Source organism: Triturus cristatus, chromosome 10 (assembly GCF_964204655.1).
Source record: "Triturus cristatus chromosome 10, aTriCri1.1, whole genome shotgun sequence".
NCBI lineage: Eukaryota > Metazoa > Chordata > Amphibia > Caudata > Salamandridae > Triturus > Triturus cristatus.
In genome coordinates this window covers 1,044,387,392-1,044,403,876 of record NC_140593.1, presented here as the reverse complement: position 1 = coordinate 1,044,403,876, position 16,485 = coordinate 1,044,387,392, and the positions used below count along the sequence as shown (strand labels likewise).

Here is a 16,485-nt window from a genome sequence, read left to right as displayed (position 1 = left end):
CCACTCGTGCATCTGGTGGCTGTGTCTGCTGAGCAGATCCGCCATCTGGTTGTCCTTGCCCGGGAGGTGCTCTGCCATGAGGAACATGTTCCTCTGAATGGCCCACTTCCACATGCTCTGAGCCAGATGAGACAACTGTGGAGAGTGTGTTCCTCCCTGCTTCTGTATGTAGTACATGGCAGTCATGTTGTCCGTCCGGATCAACACGACTTTGTTGCACAGATGTACTTTGAATGCCTTCATGGCCAGGAAGATTGCCATCAGTTCCAGAAGGTTGATGTGCATCTTCTTCTGTTGTGTCGTCCATAGTCCCTGCACTGTGTAGTGGAGTACATGAGCTCCCCATCCCTGGAGAGACGCGTCCGCTGTCAGTACTATTTGTGGAACAGGCTCTTGGAACGGTCGGCCCTTGCAAAGGTTTTGAGGATTCCACCAATGCAGAGAGTTGTATGCCCGACCGCTCACCAACACTAGGTCTTTCAACTGTCCTTGAGCCTGATTCCACTGACGTGCTAAGCACTCCTGAAGCGGGCGCATATGTAATCTCGCGTGTGGGACTATGAAAATGCAGGAGGCCATCATGCCTATCAACTGCATGAACACTCGTGCTGGAAGTGAGTGTTGGGGTTTGAACCTGGAGATCAGCATTTGCATGCTGTTGATCCTCACTAAATTTGGCTGAGCTGTGGCCGCCAGAGTGTCTATAGTCGCACCTAGGTACTGGTGTACGTGTGCGGGCTGGAGATGGGATTTTGGGTAATTTAGTGAGAACCCCAGACTGTGAAGGAGGTGAATGGTGCGGGACATGTGGCTGGCACATTGCTGGGCTGACTTTGCTTGAACGAGCCAGTCGTCCAGGTAAGGGTAGACGTGTATGTGCTGCCTCCGTAGATGTGCCGCCACAGTAGCTAGGCACTTTGTAAACACCCTTGGTGCCGTTGTCACGCCGAAGGGAAGGACTCTGAATTGGTAGTGCTGTCCTTGAACAGTGAACCTGAGGTATTTTTTGTGTGATGGGTGAATGTGTATGTGGAAATACGCATCCTTGAGGTCCAGTGTGGCTAGAAAGTCTCCCTGCTTGAGCAGCGGGAGGACTTGCTGGAGAGTGAGCATGTGAAAATGCTCTGAAAGAATGCATCTGTTTAGGGGTCTCAGGTCTAATATAGGTCTGAGTGACCCGTCCTTCTTCGGTATTAAAAAGTACAGGGAGTACACCCCCGTACCTTGCTCGTGGACGGGTACGACCTCTATTGCGCCTTTTAGAAGCATGCTTTGCACCTCCTGCTGTAAGAGCGTTAAGTGCTCTGAGGACATAGGACGGTTTCTTGGAGGAATTGTGGGTGGAGTGGAGGTTAGCTCTAGACAGTAACCGTATTTGACAATATCTTTGACCCACCTGTCCGTGGTGATGGAGTTCCACGTGGACAGGAACCTTTGTAGCCTTCCCCCGACAGGTGTTATGTGGTCGGGAGGAAGGGAGAGGGCGTCACTGCTTGTTCTTGGGGGAGGACCTGGTGTTGCCGTAGCCGCGTCCTCTTCCCTTTGTACTGGAGCCACGATGTCCACCCCGGGTGTTTTTATCGTAGGTGGTTTGTGTATTGCCCTTGTTGTATGTCTGCTGTGACCCCTGTCCTCTACCTGCTCCTCTATTTCCGGGGCGACGAAAGGAGCTGCTCCGAAAGGACTGAGTCTGGAGAGCCCCCATGGACTTTGCGGTGTCCGTGTCCTTTTTTATTTTCTCAAGGGTGGTATCAACCTCCGGTCCGAATAAATAGTCGGGGTTGACAGGCTGGTTGAGTAGATTATTTTGCACCTCCGGTTTGAATCCGGAGATTCGCAACCAGGCATGTCGTCGCAGCATGACGCTTGTGTTAATGGCCCTGGCAGCCGTGTCTGCGGCATCTAGTGCACACTTGATGGAAGCATTTGTGAGTAGCTGTCCCTCTTTGATAAGAATTTCTGCACCTTCTTTGTACTGGTCAGGGAGATGTTGGAGTAGTTGTTCCAATGTGTCATAGTGCGCTCTATCGTAGCGAGCGAGGAGCGCTTGAGTGTTGGCTATGCGCCATATGTTGGCAGCCTGGGCGGCAACTCGCTTGCCGGAGGTCTCTAGCACCTTGGACTCTTTGTCCGGGGGAGGAGCGTCACCTGTCGTCTGCGAGTGTGCCCTCTTGCGAGCATTCGCCACGACAATGGAGTCTAGTGGTAATTGGCCTCTGATGTAAGTAGGGTCCCCAGGCGCCGATCTGTATTTCTTATCGATCCTGGGGTTTATCACTCGTGCCCTGGTGGGTTCTTTGAAGATGTCCTTGGCTGGTTTGAGGACCCCTTTCAACATGGGCAGAGTTTTTACATGTCTTTCTGAGGATGCAAAGGTGTCCATAAGAAAGTCGTCCTCGATGGTGTCAGAGTGAAGCTGCACTCCATGATTATTTGCGGCACGTTCGATAAGAGCGTTGAACGCTGCAGTGTCCTCTGTGGGAGATGTTTTCGCCCCATAGAGTTGTGGGTCCTGTGCATCTAGAGGTGCACCTGGATCTACAGGGTCGCCCCAAGTTTGATCAGGGTCCTGCTGGTAATCAGGGTCTATGTCTCCGTGGTAGGGGACTTGGTCATCCATGTAATCCCCCAACACATCCGTGTCGGAGTGTGTGGGAAGAGTATGATTGTGGATCCTGGTAGGGCGAGTGGTAAGATTCGCTTAGGAGAGGTTCTGAGTCCACAGGCAGCTTCCTTTTTAGCGGGATCCGGAAAGGGTCCAAAGGTGGCTCCGAAGTTATCCTCCGTTCGTGGATAACCACCCTGCGGTGATGGCGTCGATGACATGTGACGGAGACGCCTCAGGAGGTGTAGTTGTGGTGTGGGCGACCCGTGTCCTGAGTTGGAATATTTTTGGGATCGTGGACGGAGGCAGGCCAAAAGTAATGTTGGCTGGCACCGAAGAGGCTGCTGGAGCTTTTATTGGGCCGGAGCCCGACGTGTCCTGGAGGACCGTTTTGGTTTTGCTGCTTTGTGCTGCACCAGGTCGGACTTGGAGCGTCTTTGAGGCTTTCGTGCCGACCAGGTCTGTCGAGGCGGTCGTCGACTTTTTCGGCGCCGGCGGGTCATCGAGTCGAGGGGCGGGAATGGCCGTCGACGTCTTCGATGCATGAGGCTTCGGTGTTGCCGTGGAAGCGATGTGAGACGCAGCCGGCAGTGTGACCTTTGGTGTCGGAGTCGATGGCGTCGACGCCGGGAACCGATCAGGTTTGTTGGCACCGAAGGCCTTTTTCCGTATGCCGACTCCGACGTCGGCCGCTTCAAGTTCGGCACCGAAGTCTGGCTTGGTGCGCTCGGTGCCGACGCGCTTCGCTGGCGTCGAAGGTGTGGAAGGCCTCGATCCGACCAGCGCCACTTTTGGTTTCGGTTTCGATTGAACCAGTGCAGCTTTCGGTTTGGAAGAAGGGAAACCAGCCGGTTTAGGTAATAATGGCTGCCGCTGAACGTCCGAGGCCGGGCCCGAGGGCGGGGCTGAAGAACTGCGGGATAGGTCTCGGGTAAGGCCCGAAGGCGATCCCTCGACCGGAGCCATAGACTGTGGCACTGGGCTCTCTTCAGTCTGAACGGGTAGGCCTTGCTCGTCATTGGAGCTACTCTCTTCGGCCCCTAAGGCCTCATCGTAGTCTCCTACCTCGGTGTCGTCTTCATCTCTGTGAAAGAGTGATTCGTCGACGTCGTTCGATCCGGAGTCATGTTCGGAAACGGGACTGGAGGGTAGGATCTCCAATTCCTCGACATCTTCGGTCTCGGCGTTGAAGATGTCTGCCGGGGCCGGTGCAGCGTGCTGCGCTTCGAGTCTTGCCGCTCGTCGATTCCGTAGAGTCTTCTTGGAACGGAACCGGGCACAGGCCATGCATGTCGATTCGTCGTGATCCGGCGAAAGGCATTTGTTGCACACCGGATGGACGTCGATGTGGGGATATTTCGCATTGCATACCGGACATCTTTTGAACGGTGTCCTCGATTCCATCGTCGATGGGCAGGTAAGAAGCGAAAAGTCGGTGCTGAATGTTGTTAAACTAACAAAGGAGTATCGAAACCGATCGAGAAAAACAGTACCGACGCGAACTAAAGGCCTTTTGGCCTCGATAAAGTTTTTCCTAACTTGAGCTAAGATAGCACATCCGAACCCATTGGCGGAAAAAAACAATCTGAGGATGGAGGGGATGCCCATGCGCACTGTAGTCCAGGGGAGGAGTCACCTATCCCAGGATACCTCGAAGACTCTTCCAGGACAACAACGTGCAAACATCCGGACCCAACACTAGGCGGCGATCTATGCACAGATATGAATTCAGCAGCCCACATGCCTCGAACTGTACAATTTCCACTTCAAATTAACAAAGAACACCATCATAAGGTTCTACTTACACGTTCAAGTCAAAATATTTTTTCGATAAAATCAATTCCTCTACATACTCCTGCGTAACATCAGGGAACCTTACTTCCTGCAAAAAAAGCAAATATATTATTCACTTAAAATGCTTTACAACACTTCATCATATATTTTAACACACCGAATGAAACTTAATAAGTTACAGAGAAGAATCAGTAGATATCTGATATGTTGAACCTGAAAGAAATCAATGGAACCTGATATCTAAGAAGAATTTTTGTATCCATTGTATACATTTCTCTTCAACAACCAGATAGAAAACAAAGATGAAACCCTGTTGTCTTAACTTGTTCACGGTCAGAAAATAAAAACAGGGACTCTCTAAACTGGACTCAGGAATACTTTACTGAAACTATACAGGAACTAAGCACTTCTGAGCATGGTTAAAAGGAACTACATACAGTTTGTGGGAACCTTTGGCGGGAGCTCGAGGGGAATGTTTTTTAAATGCCTGACTGATATGCTTAAGAAAATACATATTGGCAAACCCAGTTCATCTGGCTTTGGCAAGCTAGAGCTATGGTTCATGTTTTTAAAAAAATTATTTTAAGATTATGAGTCAAAAATGAACAATTAAGACATCACTGTTTAGAATATTCTCACAATATGCTTATAATAAAAAAAGGTTACATTTAAAAATAAATTAACCACTGCTTGTTTTTTTCCCCAGCAAATTACTAGGGTTTCTTTAAGTAAAGTAAGATCTATTTAGCATACCGAAGCCACAGCTAGTGCCAAAAGCCCTACCGTGCATGGGCTTTGGTCCAGCATGAAGTTGGAAGCACGGTCTAGACTAAGGCCAGGCCCTACAATCACGTACAAGGCCAACTCCCCAACGGACACCCACCCCCCAATTTTATTTCTTTGTAGTTCATTTTCCCAGTCCCTCAGGAGTCTCTTGAGACTCGCTCGGGGGACCTTTGGGATCAAAGCAACACCATCAAAAATAAAAAGAAATTAGGTCTGGTGGGGTCCCGCTGGAGTTGCCCCACAAGCGCTAGGCTAGGCAGTCAGGGTATCCCTACCCTGCCCCCTAAGATCATTTCTAGGTCACAGCCTACCAGACAGCTCTGCTGTCTAGTTTGCTAAAGACATCTTAGGGACTTTTAGAAAGTTGACCTTGGAATGCTTTCGCTGGCTGTCTACCACTGACTTTGTGGCATGTCACTCACATTTTCTGGCTTTCAATTTGCTGGGATTATTTTTGCTTTAGGTTCTCCAGTAGTAGTTCTTCCGTCCCGTTGCTTAAACTGTGCTTACTGTATTCTTCCACAAACTCGCTTTCTGTAAACAGGCCTTTAAATCTTGTTCTTGTCACATTTGCTGGGCATTCAAAGATAGAGATCATAAATCAAGGTGCGTCTTCCAGGGAACTCAGTGTTTATTTTAATTTCTCTTACTTAAAAGTGAGAAGATTTATGTGACAATCAAGCTAGCTCTGGAAAAGGGCCCGAGGGAGGCTTTACAATGTTAATTCTTTTTCTAGCAAACATCAACATTTAAATGTCTGTAAGTGAACTTTGCTGACTATCAAATCAATATACTACTAGGTGATGACATTTCCCCATATTGTTTATACACTGTATATGTTTTATCAGTAAAAGTGTATGTGAGTGCAAATGTTATGGTGATTTCAGTTGAAGATTTGTCTAATGATAATACACTAGCAGACCATCCATACTCAGTTGCCCCACTTTATTCTACTCTTCTCTGCACCGCTCCCCTCTTCTCTGCACCGCTCCCCTCTTCTCTGCACCGCTCCCCTCTTCTCTGCACCGCTCCACTCTTCTCTGCACCGCTCCACTCTTCTCTGCACCGCTCCACTCTTCTCTGCACCGCTCCACTCTTCTCTGCACCGCTCTACCCTACACCACTCCACTCCACTCTACCCTACACCACTCCACTCCACTCTACCCTACACCACTCCACTCCACTCTACCCTACACCACTCCACTCCACTCTACCCTACACCACTCCACTCCACTCTACCCTACACCACTCCACTCCACTCTACTCTACTCTACACCACTCCACTCCACTCCACTCCACTCTACTCTACCCTACACCACTCCACTCCACTCCACTCTACCCTACACCACTCCACTCCACTCTACCCTACACCACTCCACTCCACTCCACTCTACCCTACACCACTCCACTCCACTCTACTCTACCCTACACCACTCCACTCCACTCTACTCTACCCTACACCACTCCACTCCACTCCACTCCACTCTACCCTACACCACTCCACTCCACTCCACTCCACTCTACTCTACCCTACACCACTCCACTCCACTCCACTCCACTCTACTCTACCCTACACCACTCCACTCCACTCCACTCTACCCTACACCACTCCACTCCACTCCACTCTACCCTACACCACTCCACTCCACTCCACTCCACTCCACTCCACTCCACCCTACTCCACTCCACTCTACCCCACCCTACACCACTCCACCCTACACCACTCCACCCTACACCACTCCACCCTACACCACTCCACCCTACACCACTCCACCCTACACCACTCCACCCTACACCACTCCACCCTACACCACTCCACCCTACACCACTCCACCCTACACCACTCCACCCTACACCACTCCACCCTACACCACTCCACCCTACACCACTCCACCCTACACCACTCCACCCTACACCACTCCACCCTACACCACTCCACCCTACACCACTCCACCCTACACCACTCCACCCTACACCACTCCACCCTACACCACTCCACCCTACACCACTCCACCCTACACCACTCCACTCTACCCTACACCACTCTACCCTACACTACTCCACTCCACTCCACTCCACACCACTCCACTCTACACCACTCCACTCTACACCACTCCACTCTACACCACTCCACTCTACACCACTCCACTCCACTCCACTCTACCCTACACCACTCCACTCCACTCTACCCTACACCACTCCATCCCACTCTACACCACTCCACTCTACCCTACACCACTCCACTCCACTCTACCCTACACCACTCCACTCCATTCCACTCTACTCTACTATTCTATGCACCACTACACTCTACACCACTCCACTCTGTAATACTGCACTCTATGCCACTCCACCCTGCACCACTCCATGCTACTGCACTCTTCTGAAACAATCTACTCTATGCCACTACACTCTATTCCACAGCACTTTATGCCACTCTGCACCACTGCACATCACTGCAATCAACGCTGCATCACTCTAATCTATGCCACTGCTGTCTAAGCCACTACTCCATGCCACTGCACTCTATTCTGCACCACTATACTCTACCCTGCACCACTCCACTTCACTTCACTTCACTCGACTGTGAAACAATCTACTCTACGACACTGCACTCTATGCTATGCCACTCTACTCTGAAACGATCTACTCTACGCCACTGTACTTTAGGCCACTCTATGCTGTGCCACTCTACTCTAAACCACTGCAGTGTACGCCAATTCACTCTACACCACTTTACTCAAAACCAATGCACCCTATGCCACTGTACCTACTCCAAGTACTTTGCACCACTGAGCTTTACGCCACTATACTCTACACCATTCTACTCTATGCCACTGCATGCTACATCACTCTACACCATTGCGCTCTACGTCACTGCACTTTCCTCTGCACCACTCGACTCTGTACCATTTGACTCTGCACCACTCTACGCCACTGCATCACTCCACTGTATGCCACTGCCCTCTTACCTGAACCATTCCACTCTGCACCACTCAACTCTATGCCACTTCACTCTATGCCACTCTGCTATGCAACATTGCTCTCTCTGCAACTCTACTGCCTCGCTATACTCCACGTCACTCTACGCCAAGCCACTCTAATCTACTCTGCACCACTGCACTTTACGTCATTTCACTCTACTGCACAATACGCCACTGCCAATACGACACTACACCACTGCAATCAACGCTGTGCCACACTGCACCACTCTACGCAACTGTGTGCTACTCTGAACCACTCCATTCTGAAACAATCTATTCCACGCAACTGCATTTTATGCCACTGCAATAGATGCTGCGCCACTCTATGCCTCTGCAGTCTACACTATACTCTAAACCACTGCACTCTAAACACTGCTCCCTATGCCACTGCAACTAAATACTTTGCACCACTGCACTTTACACCACTATGCTCTACAACATTCTACTCTATGCCACTGAACGCTATGTCACTCAACACTATCGCACTCTATTTCACCGCACTCTACATCACTGCTCTCTGCACCACTCTACTTTGCACCACTCTACGACCCTGCACCCTACTCTGCACCATTCAACTCTTATGTAGTCTACTCTACGCTACTACACTCTACCCTGCACGACTCCATTTTACCCTGAACCACCACACTATACCACCTCACTCTACTACAATATACTCTATGCCACTGCTCTATTCTACTTTACGTCCCTGCACTCTACGCCAATGCACTATACACCACTTTAATCAAAACCATGCACCCTGTGCCAATTTACTCTGCACCACAGGCTTTATGCCACTTCACTCTAGGCCACTGTACTACATTTCACTCTATGACACTCCACTCCTTGATACTCTTGGATGCTCTACTCTATTAAACTGTGTTCCACTGATACTCTACTTCAATAAATGCCACTCCACTCTACAACACTTTACTTCACTCTACAACACTACTCCACTATGATGTTCTACGCAACTCACCTATGCCACTCCATGCCACTTTACTCCACTCTATGGCCCACTAGTCCATGCCACTCCACTCAATGAGCATCTACTCCGCTCTACAACACTGTCTACGCTACTCCAATCTGCTCTGCTCTACATCATTCCACAACACACTATGTCACGCCACGACACTCTACTCCCTACACGACACACCACAATACTGTACGCTACTCCATGACACTCCACTTCACTCCTCTCCTCTCCACACCACTCAACTCTACTGTATGCCACTCCACTCTACTCTACGACACTGCACGCCACTCTCCTTTACCCCACTAACTTTTAGCCATGCTAAACAGCAGCCATTCTGGTGCACAAAATTGCTAACACATATTGGCAAAGCTAATAAAATAAAATTCTTACCCTTATCCTTCCAGAGGAAGGCGGGGTTATGCTTACCTGAAGATCCTCAAGTGCCTAGTTGTTGGTTCTAAAGAATCAAGCTTGAAACCAGTCTCTTGAGTGGAAAAAATGGCTACCCACCATTGGCTGTACTGGTATTTCTGAGAGTATTGGTTGAACCAGCTAAACGGCTCACCCCATTTAAAAAAAAATGTTTTGGTCCTCATTCCGCCAATTGACTTGTTGGCGATACTACTTTTCCCTTACCGAGGGCCAGACGGGAATGAAGTCGTTCCACACAAGAAATCTAGCTGCTTCCACTCCTACCCCTCTCAAGCACAACATACAGAAGAAGGGGACCAGGACCGATAGCTGTTTATTGGCTTAATCATTGGACCCCATTCCTCTGACACCAATCAACCAACATAGCCCATATCTTCTCCCGACTTCTAGGGTCACATGCCATGTCCTGTTGGCGTATGTGTATTATATTATTTTTACGCTCAGAAAAAAGGGGTGGAACAGCGGATTTCCAGGCTCTGCAGATCTCTAGTCTTCCCATTAAGATAACATAATAAATCCGTCTTGCAGCTATTTTATCTGAAACAGAAATACTGTCTTGGCCTATTCCGAAAAATATAAGTAAGGGAGTTACTTCTATCTGAATTCCTGTTACATCCGCCAAAAATTCACACAGGTCCATCCAAAATTTAGTAATCTCTGGGCAGGTTAAAAACATATGGCGGTCATCTGCTAAAGGATCTCGACACCTTGAACAAAAACGGAGTTCCAGAAAATGTTGTTAATTTTGCTGGGGATCAATATACCCGATATAGGGTAAAAAGATGATTTCGTTTAAGAAAGTCTGGTTTAACTGTCTCTCGAAGCAATGCAAATGAGCCCATCCAAGCCTCACTCAAATTAATATTAACAACATCATCACTCCAGAGCTTTTGGATATCCTGATCTATATCGTCTTCTGCTTCGATCAAAGTCGATACCACAAGGACACTTCTTTATTAATACCACCAACTTTCATGGCTTGAATTAACCAAGAATCATCCATCTGTTCCTCCCAATTTTGCCTAGCCCACCAAGCAGAGTTGATAGTATTTAAATCTGGTTAATTGTCCCCGAGTGCATGAAGTCAAAGTTTCCCAAGTAACCAGATCCGTACCTATTCTCAAATCTCCCCAACGTGAGATAACCGCTTGCTTCAATGGTAGGCTGAGCATATCGTCTAAACAGGCTAGAGTGCCTGGGGAGCCCCAAATTGGTGCATGATCCGAATAGTAGGGTATTCCAAGTTTTTTCCGTATATAAACCCAGTTCTTCACTGCCTGCAACAAAATCTTCATTCTGACTTTTTTTTTTTTATTTGGGCCCCAAAACTTAAGGAACTGCTCTTGTTCACCCCCCAAATCACTAAACATTGCCCCATTGAGAATACCTAATGCAGAATCATCTGGTTTATTTAACAGCATCCGAAAGTTCTTAAAATGAAAAACATGTAAATATACCCACAAGTCTGGAAGAGCCAGTCCCCCCTTCTCCAACTTTCTCCTTAACGTTTTTGCAGGAAATACAGGGATCCTTCGAAGCCCAAATAAAGCTGCCAATCTTGCCCTGTAATTTTGCTACCTCAGCTTTGTCGAATGGGAGGGGTATAGTGTTAAAAAGAAAAAAGTGACTTTTGGGAGTACGATCATTTTAATCAAATCGAACCTGCCATACAAGTTAAGAGGGAGATTTGCCCATCTGATCAATAATCTCCCTACCTCCTGACTGATCTTCCTCCCATTAACCATAGGAACATCCGCTAACTTCTGGGTAATTATAATACATAAGATAGCGCATCTGATATTTTTCCCCAGAGATCTGAGACGTTTGGTTCCACTCTAATTTCAGTTTTATCTCTATTTACACTATACCCCGATATCTTCTCAAATAATTCTGCTTTAGCCATCAAACTGGGGATAACCTCCTTGGGAATGAGCGTATACAGAATAAGATCGTCCGCATATAGAGCTAATTTGACCTCAAGGTCTTTATACCTGAATGGAAGGATGGAGGTATCTTGTCTGATTAAAGCTGCAAAGGGTTCAATATAAATATTAAATAACAGGGGGGATAACGGGCATCCCGGTCTTGTTCCTCGCATAATGCTAAACCAGCCCGTTAACTCCCCGTTAACTAAAACTCTAGCTCTAGGTGCGCTATATAGTGACTGGACAGCTTTTATTAGATTCTTAGGAAATCCAAGGGTTCTTAGGGTCTCCCAGAGATAAGGCCAGTGGACCTGGTCAAACGCCTTAGCGGCGTCAACTGTCACCACTGTAACTGGGAGGTTAAAGGATTCTGTCAGATCCACTACGCCGAGCATTGTGAAGGTTAGTTCATTGAGCTGCCTTCCAGGAATAAAACCCCTCTGATCGCTATGGACTACACTCTTAATAGTCTTAGCAACCCTTGCTGCTAATATCCCTGTGAACACTTTATAATCCGTGTTCAACAGGGATATAGGCCTATAAGACTCTGCGAGCAATGGGTCCTTATTTGGTTTTAAAATTAACACTATCGTTGCCTCAGCCCAAGATATCGGGGGATCCTCCCCATCCCTCAAGATAGTATCAAAAAGCTTTTTTAACACAGATACCATGCTATCCTCAAGAGACAAGTATATTTCTATTGGAAGGCCATCTGGCCCGGCCGCCTTCCCTCTTGCCATCCTTCTCATCCGTGCTCTAATCTCCTCTTCGCTTATCTCTGAGGCAAGAGACTCTTTGATGTTCATTCAGGGATAGGAGTTCAACATTATCCAAAAATTCCTCAATATCTTCCAACCCTGGCATAATATCCTCTTTATATAACTTAGCCATATAACCACACACTTCAGCCCCTATTTTTGTGTTAGTGTCTACTATATGACCAGTTGAACTCACTTTTAAGCTACTTATTTGGTTTCAAGTTGTATCACTTTTAGCTTTCCAAGCTAGAAGCCGGACATTCTTCTCACCATATGAAAAATTCTGGAGTTTACTGACCTTCCATCTATTTAATAAGATTTTATCCAGAACACCCTGATATTCTTGTTGGAGGTACTCTAACTCCTTAGTGAGAAGGGGCACCTTACTAAAGGATTCTAAAGAAGCCTTTTGCAGCTCTAGCTCCTTGGTTTGGATGTTTTTCAAGAGGTCATTCTCTCGCTGCCTAGAACTACGATTTTTCCCCGCCATAATAGGAGGTGCCCAAGGCTCTCAGAAAAGCCTTAAAGGCGTCCCAGATTACCTAGATTTTTGCCGACCCATTATTATCTTTAAAGAAGGTTGCAACCTCCTCACGCATCTAGGATTGGACAGCCTCGTCTAGTAAGATTGTCCAATCCAGGGTCCATCTTGTTATAGCCCTCTTTTTCTGAAATCTCAAAGACAGAAAGACCGCAGAATGATCGGAGAGGGTAGCAAGGAGATGTTCAACCTTTTCGACTCCCTCAAATAGAGATTGATCTATTAAAAAATAGTCAATGCGGGAGTGGTGACCATATTTCTTGCTGAAAAAGGTAGATCCCTTCTTATCCCCCATCTTAATTCTCCAGACATCAACTAAGTTTAGTTCCTGAATCATGGTTTTGATTATTGCCATTGAGTGTGGAGGGGTAACATATTTTTCTTTAGATATTCTGTCCAAATCTGGTCTTTGAACTAAATTAAAGTCACCTCCAATAATCACTGGGCTGTTATTTGTCAAAAGGGCGGCCTCCAATTTAATTAACGCATTTGGGTTATCCTGGTTCGGACCATAGTAACTGACACACACTAACGCCCTATTCTGAATCTTAATATTGGCCAATATCCATCTCCCAGACGTGTCTGTATGGTGGCTTTCCAATTTAATACCCCTATTTGATCTTATAATCATGGCTACTCTTGTACTACCTCTCTGGTTGGAACAGACCACATCCTGAACCCAGGGCCATATTTTAAACGTGGTCAAACATTTGTTTTTTTCTAAGTGGGTCTCCTGTAAGAAAATAACATTTGCCATGGATTTCTTAAGAAATTCTATGATACGGGACAGTTTTCTCATAGATCTCACTCCATTCACATTCCATGAGGTTTGATGCTCCAAATTCTTACTCATTTATTAAATATGAAAGCTCCCGCCCTCTTAATCTAACCCATAAAAAAATCCATTAACTCCACTTTAATATGGAAGGCCGAGAATAACGAATATTTTGTTCCCCCCCCCCCAAAAAAAAAAAAGCTGACATATGGCGGATTAAGGACACCATTTTTTTCTTTTTTCTCCCACATGCTCCCGACACCCTGTGACCCCTCCCCCCCACCACACCCCGGGGAACACCCCTATCGATCTCTTAGGGCGCGAACGCCTTCGAGATATCCCTATGCTAACGAGCTGAATCCAGGTACCAAAACCCTACATTGAATCTACATAACCCTGTATCCCCAAACATAGATAATGTTGTGGTGATATAGAAGAATGTATACAACATGTGAAGTGTATCCTAATATAGAGTATAGAAAGTCTATCACCATTTATAATGAACTAAATATATTCCCCCTATTCCTCTGAGGATCCTTATTACTACCAGCCTCCATGTTATGCTATTTACAAAATATTTACAAGCTATATATCTTTGGCCTACAGTGATGTAGGTCAAAGATCTATTCAGATCCTCCCATCTGCTTTAAGAGGGCATCTACTTCCTCCGGCTCCCGAATGTTCTACATTTTTTTCTGCCACATGATCTTCAACATGGCGGGAATTTCATAAGGACTTGCGCGCCCCTGGACCGGAGTTCATTCATTTTTTAGCCTAAGCCACTGCCGCTCAGCTGTTCTTTTGCCCATATCACAACGTATTAGATAAGTAGAGTCCCCGTAAGTCAGTGACCGTTCTTTTAATGCCCGGGCCAGGACAAGCTCCTCGATTGAATAGGTAAGAAAATTAACTAATATCTTCCGCTGAGCTTTTCTCCCTGTCTGTAACCTATACGGGTCTCTGTGCACACTGGCGCTCTTTCCCCAGTCGATATCCGTTCTATCTGAAAAACAGCTCCCCCAGCAGCCTACAGACAAATCCTTTTATATCCGCCCCTTCTGCGTTTTCATGAATTCCCAAAAGGCAGATGTTATTTCGCCTGGCCTGAAGCTCGAGTCTTTCCATATCCTGCTGTAGTGCCTTATTCCCTTGTTTGAGCCTCTCGATCTCGCTTAGATTAGTAGCAGTGGCCTCACCCAAGACCTTCACCTCCTCTTCCAGACTCTCTGTATGTTTAGCTAATCGGTCGATCTTCAGTTCAAGAATCTCCCCTTTATCTTGAATATTCTTTTGGTTACTTTCAGAAGTCTCAAATTTAGCTAAAATTTCTTGTCTCAAGGTATTTATCAGGTCTTCCAGCTGGGCCCCTGAAGCCCCCGATGCAGCTTCTTCCCGAACAGCATACGTCAATGCGGGACTCACGTCGTTCAAAGTTACTCCATTTGGGTCATTGTTTTCAGACCTTATACCATTCTGGGATAACTCAGATGGATTTTCCTGAACCTCTGCAAGCGGAGAAAAAGATTCAAGAGCCTCAGTGGAATACCCTGCAATAAAAAGGAGATCTCGTATTCTCCGCTGGTTTTAATAAGCTCTCACTTTCTCCCACAACTGTTTGTGAGCCTGCAACCTGCTCCATTATTTTAAAATATGACCTGAGGGAAAGAGGTGGTTAGGTAAGGACCGCACCTCTCTTGACCTACACTTTTTAATTTTAGCTTTTTTAGAGTTTTTGACAGGAGTCTTAGGAGTCAACACCAAAGGGGATTTGTCGGCTTTCTCCTCTCACCTGTCTTCTTTTCAGTAGCTGATCGGAGTTGATATCTACTCCTTTCTGGCAGAGACCTACCCTCTTTAATGTTAATAGTCTCACACCGAGGGCTCAATTCATCCGCACAGGCGTGCTCCGATGTAGGTGCCTTAGCCCCCCCCTTCACCTAAACTTGTGAGGTGGTGTACATTAGAAGTTAGGGCTCGGGGGTGGGACTCCCTCTCCATCCACTCCTTCTCCCCTTTAATATAAATGCTAACCCCGTCCCTCTGCTGCAAGGGCCCAAAGAAGGGGGAAGATTGGCCTCTGAAGATTGCAAGAAAACAAATTAAGCAGTCCAGGCTTAGCAGTTCTGCTCTTGCGACCTTTACTCCTCTCGCCATTTATATATGCAGTATTGGCCCTGCCGGCAACCAAGAAAATACCGCTCTTACCCGCATGAAGGGTTGTCTCGCCTGCGCGGAATCTCCTCCAACACTCTGCCGCCCGACTCCAACTCCCCAGAGGGGCAGAGCCATGTCTCTCGGCGGTAGGGAGACCGGTGTCCCAGCCCATACGAGACCTTACCGTAATGGTGGTAGCAGTGATAACTGCTGCCGGTCTGCAGACCTGTAGAGAGCCGTAAAGAACCGCTATCACCCCCGTTTTCCTAGTCGCTGTTCCGTCGAAGCTCGCACCCCTCACTCTGCTTGCTCCATTTGCTATGTCACGGCGACACGACAACACTGGTCAGTCCGCCCTCACTCTGACGCTCCCTGCTTCCATACTGCTAGACTCCTCTCGCCCAAGGGCTCTCCCGACTGGCGTCAGACAGCCGCCATGTTCCCTGACCACGTGATAGCGGCGTCTTAAACCAGCTGAACGGCTCACCCCTGATGAGACTGGCACAATAATAAAATTTGGAGCTTAAAAAGCTGTACTAATGTTTGCATCCTGGCAAGGCCTTCGAAGGTGTCTAGGACATATCTAAGGCCCTTTATAAAAGGGTGTCCAAAAAGCTTACTCTGATTTTTCATTCAAGTCTCTTAATTGGCTAGTTCAAGTTTGCATCCACTCTCTTCGGAACTAAGCTTGCCGATCACCAGAAATGGCACACTTGGAGATGCAAATTAAACATACAACTCTTTGGTGCATCAGGGTA

The 16,485-nt window shown here is 47.3% G+C and overlaps 1 protein-coding gene across 2 annotated transcripts in view; it reads right to left on the bottom strand.

Moving 5' to 3' along the window:
• Window positions 1-16,485, bottom strand: part of RNF216 (ring finger protein 216) — an 883,004-nt gene that overhangs the window by 712,815 nt on the left and 153,704 nt on the right. For both annotated transcript variants that reach the window (XM_085629139.1, XM_085629141.1), the window contains one exon: window positions 4,411-4,487. In XM_085629139.1, coding sequence (XP_085485265.1) covers window positions 4,411-4,487 — 77 coding nt within the window. The remainder of the gene's footprint in view (window positions 1-4,410; window positions 4,488-16,485) is intronic.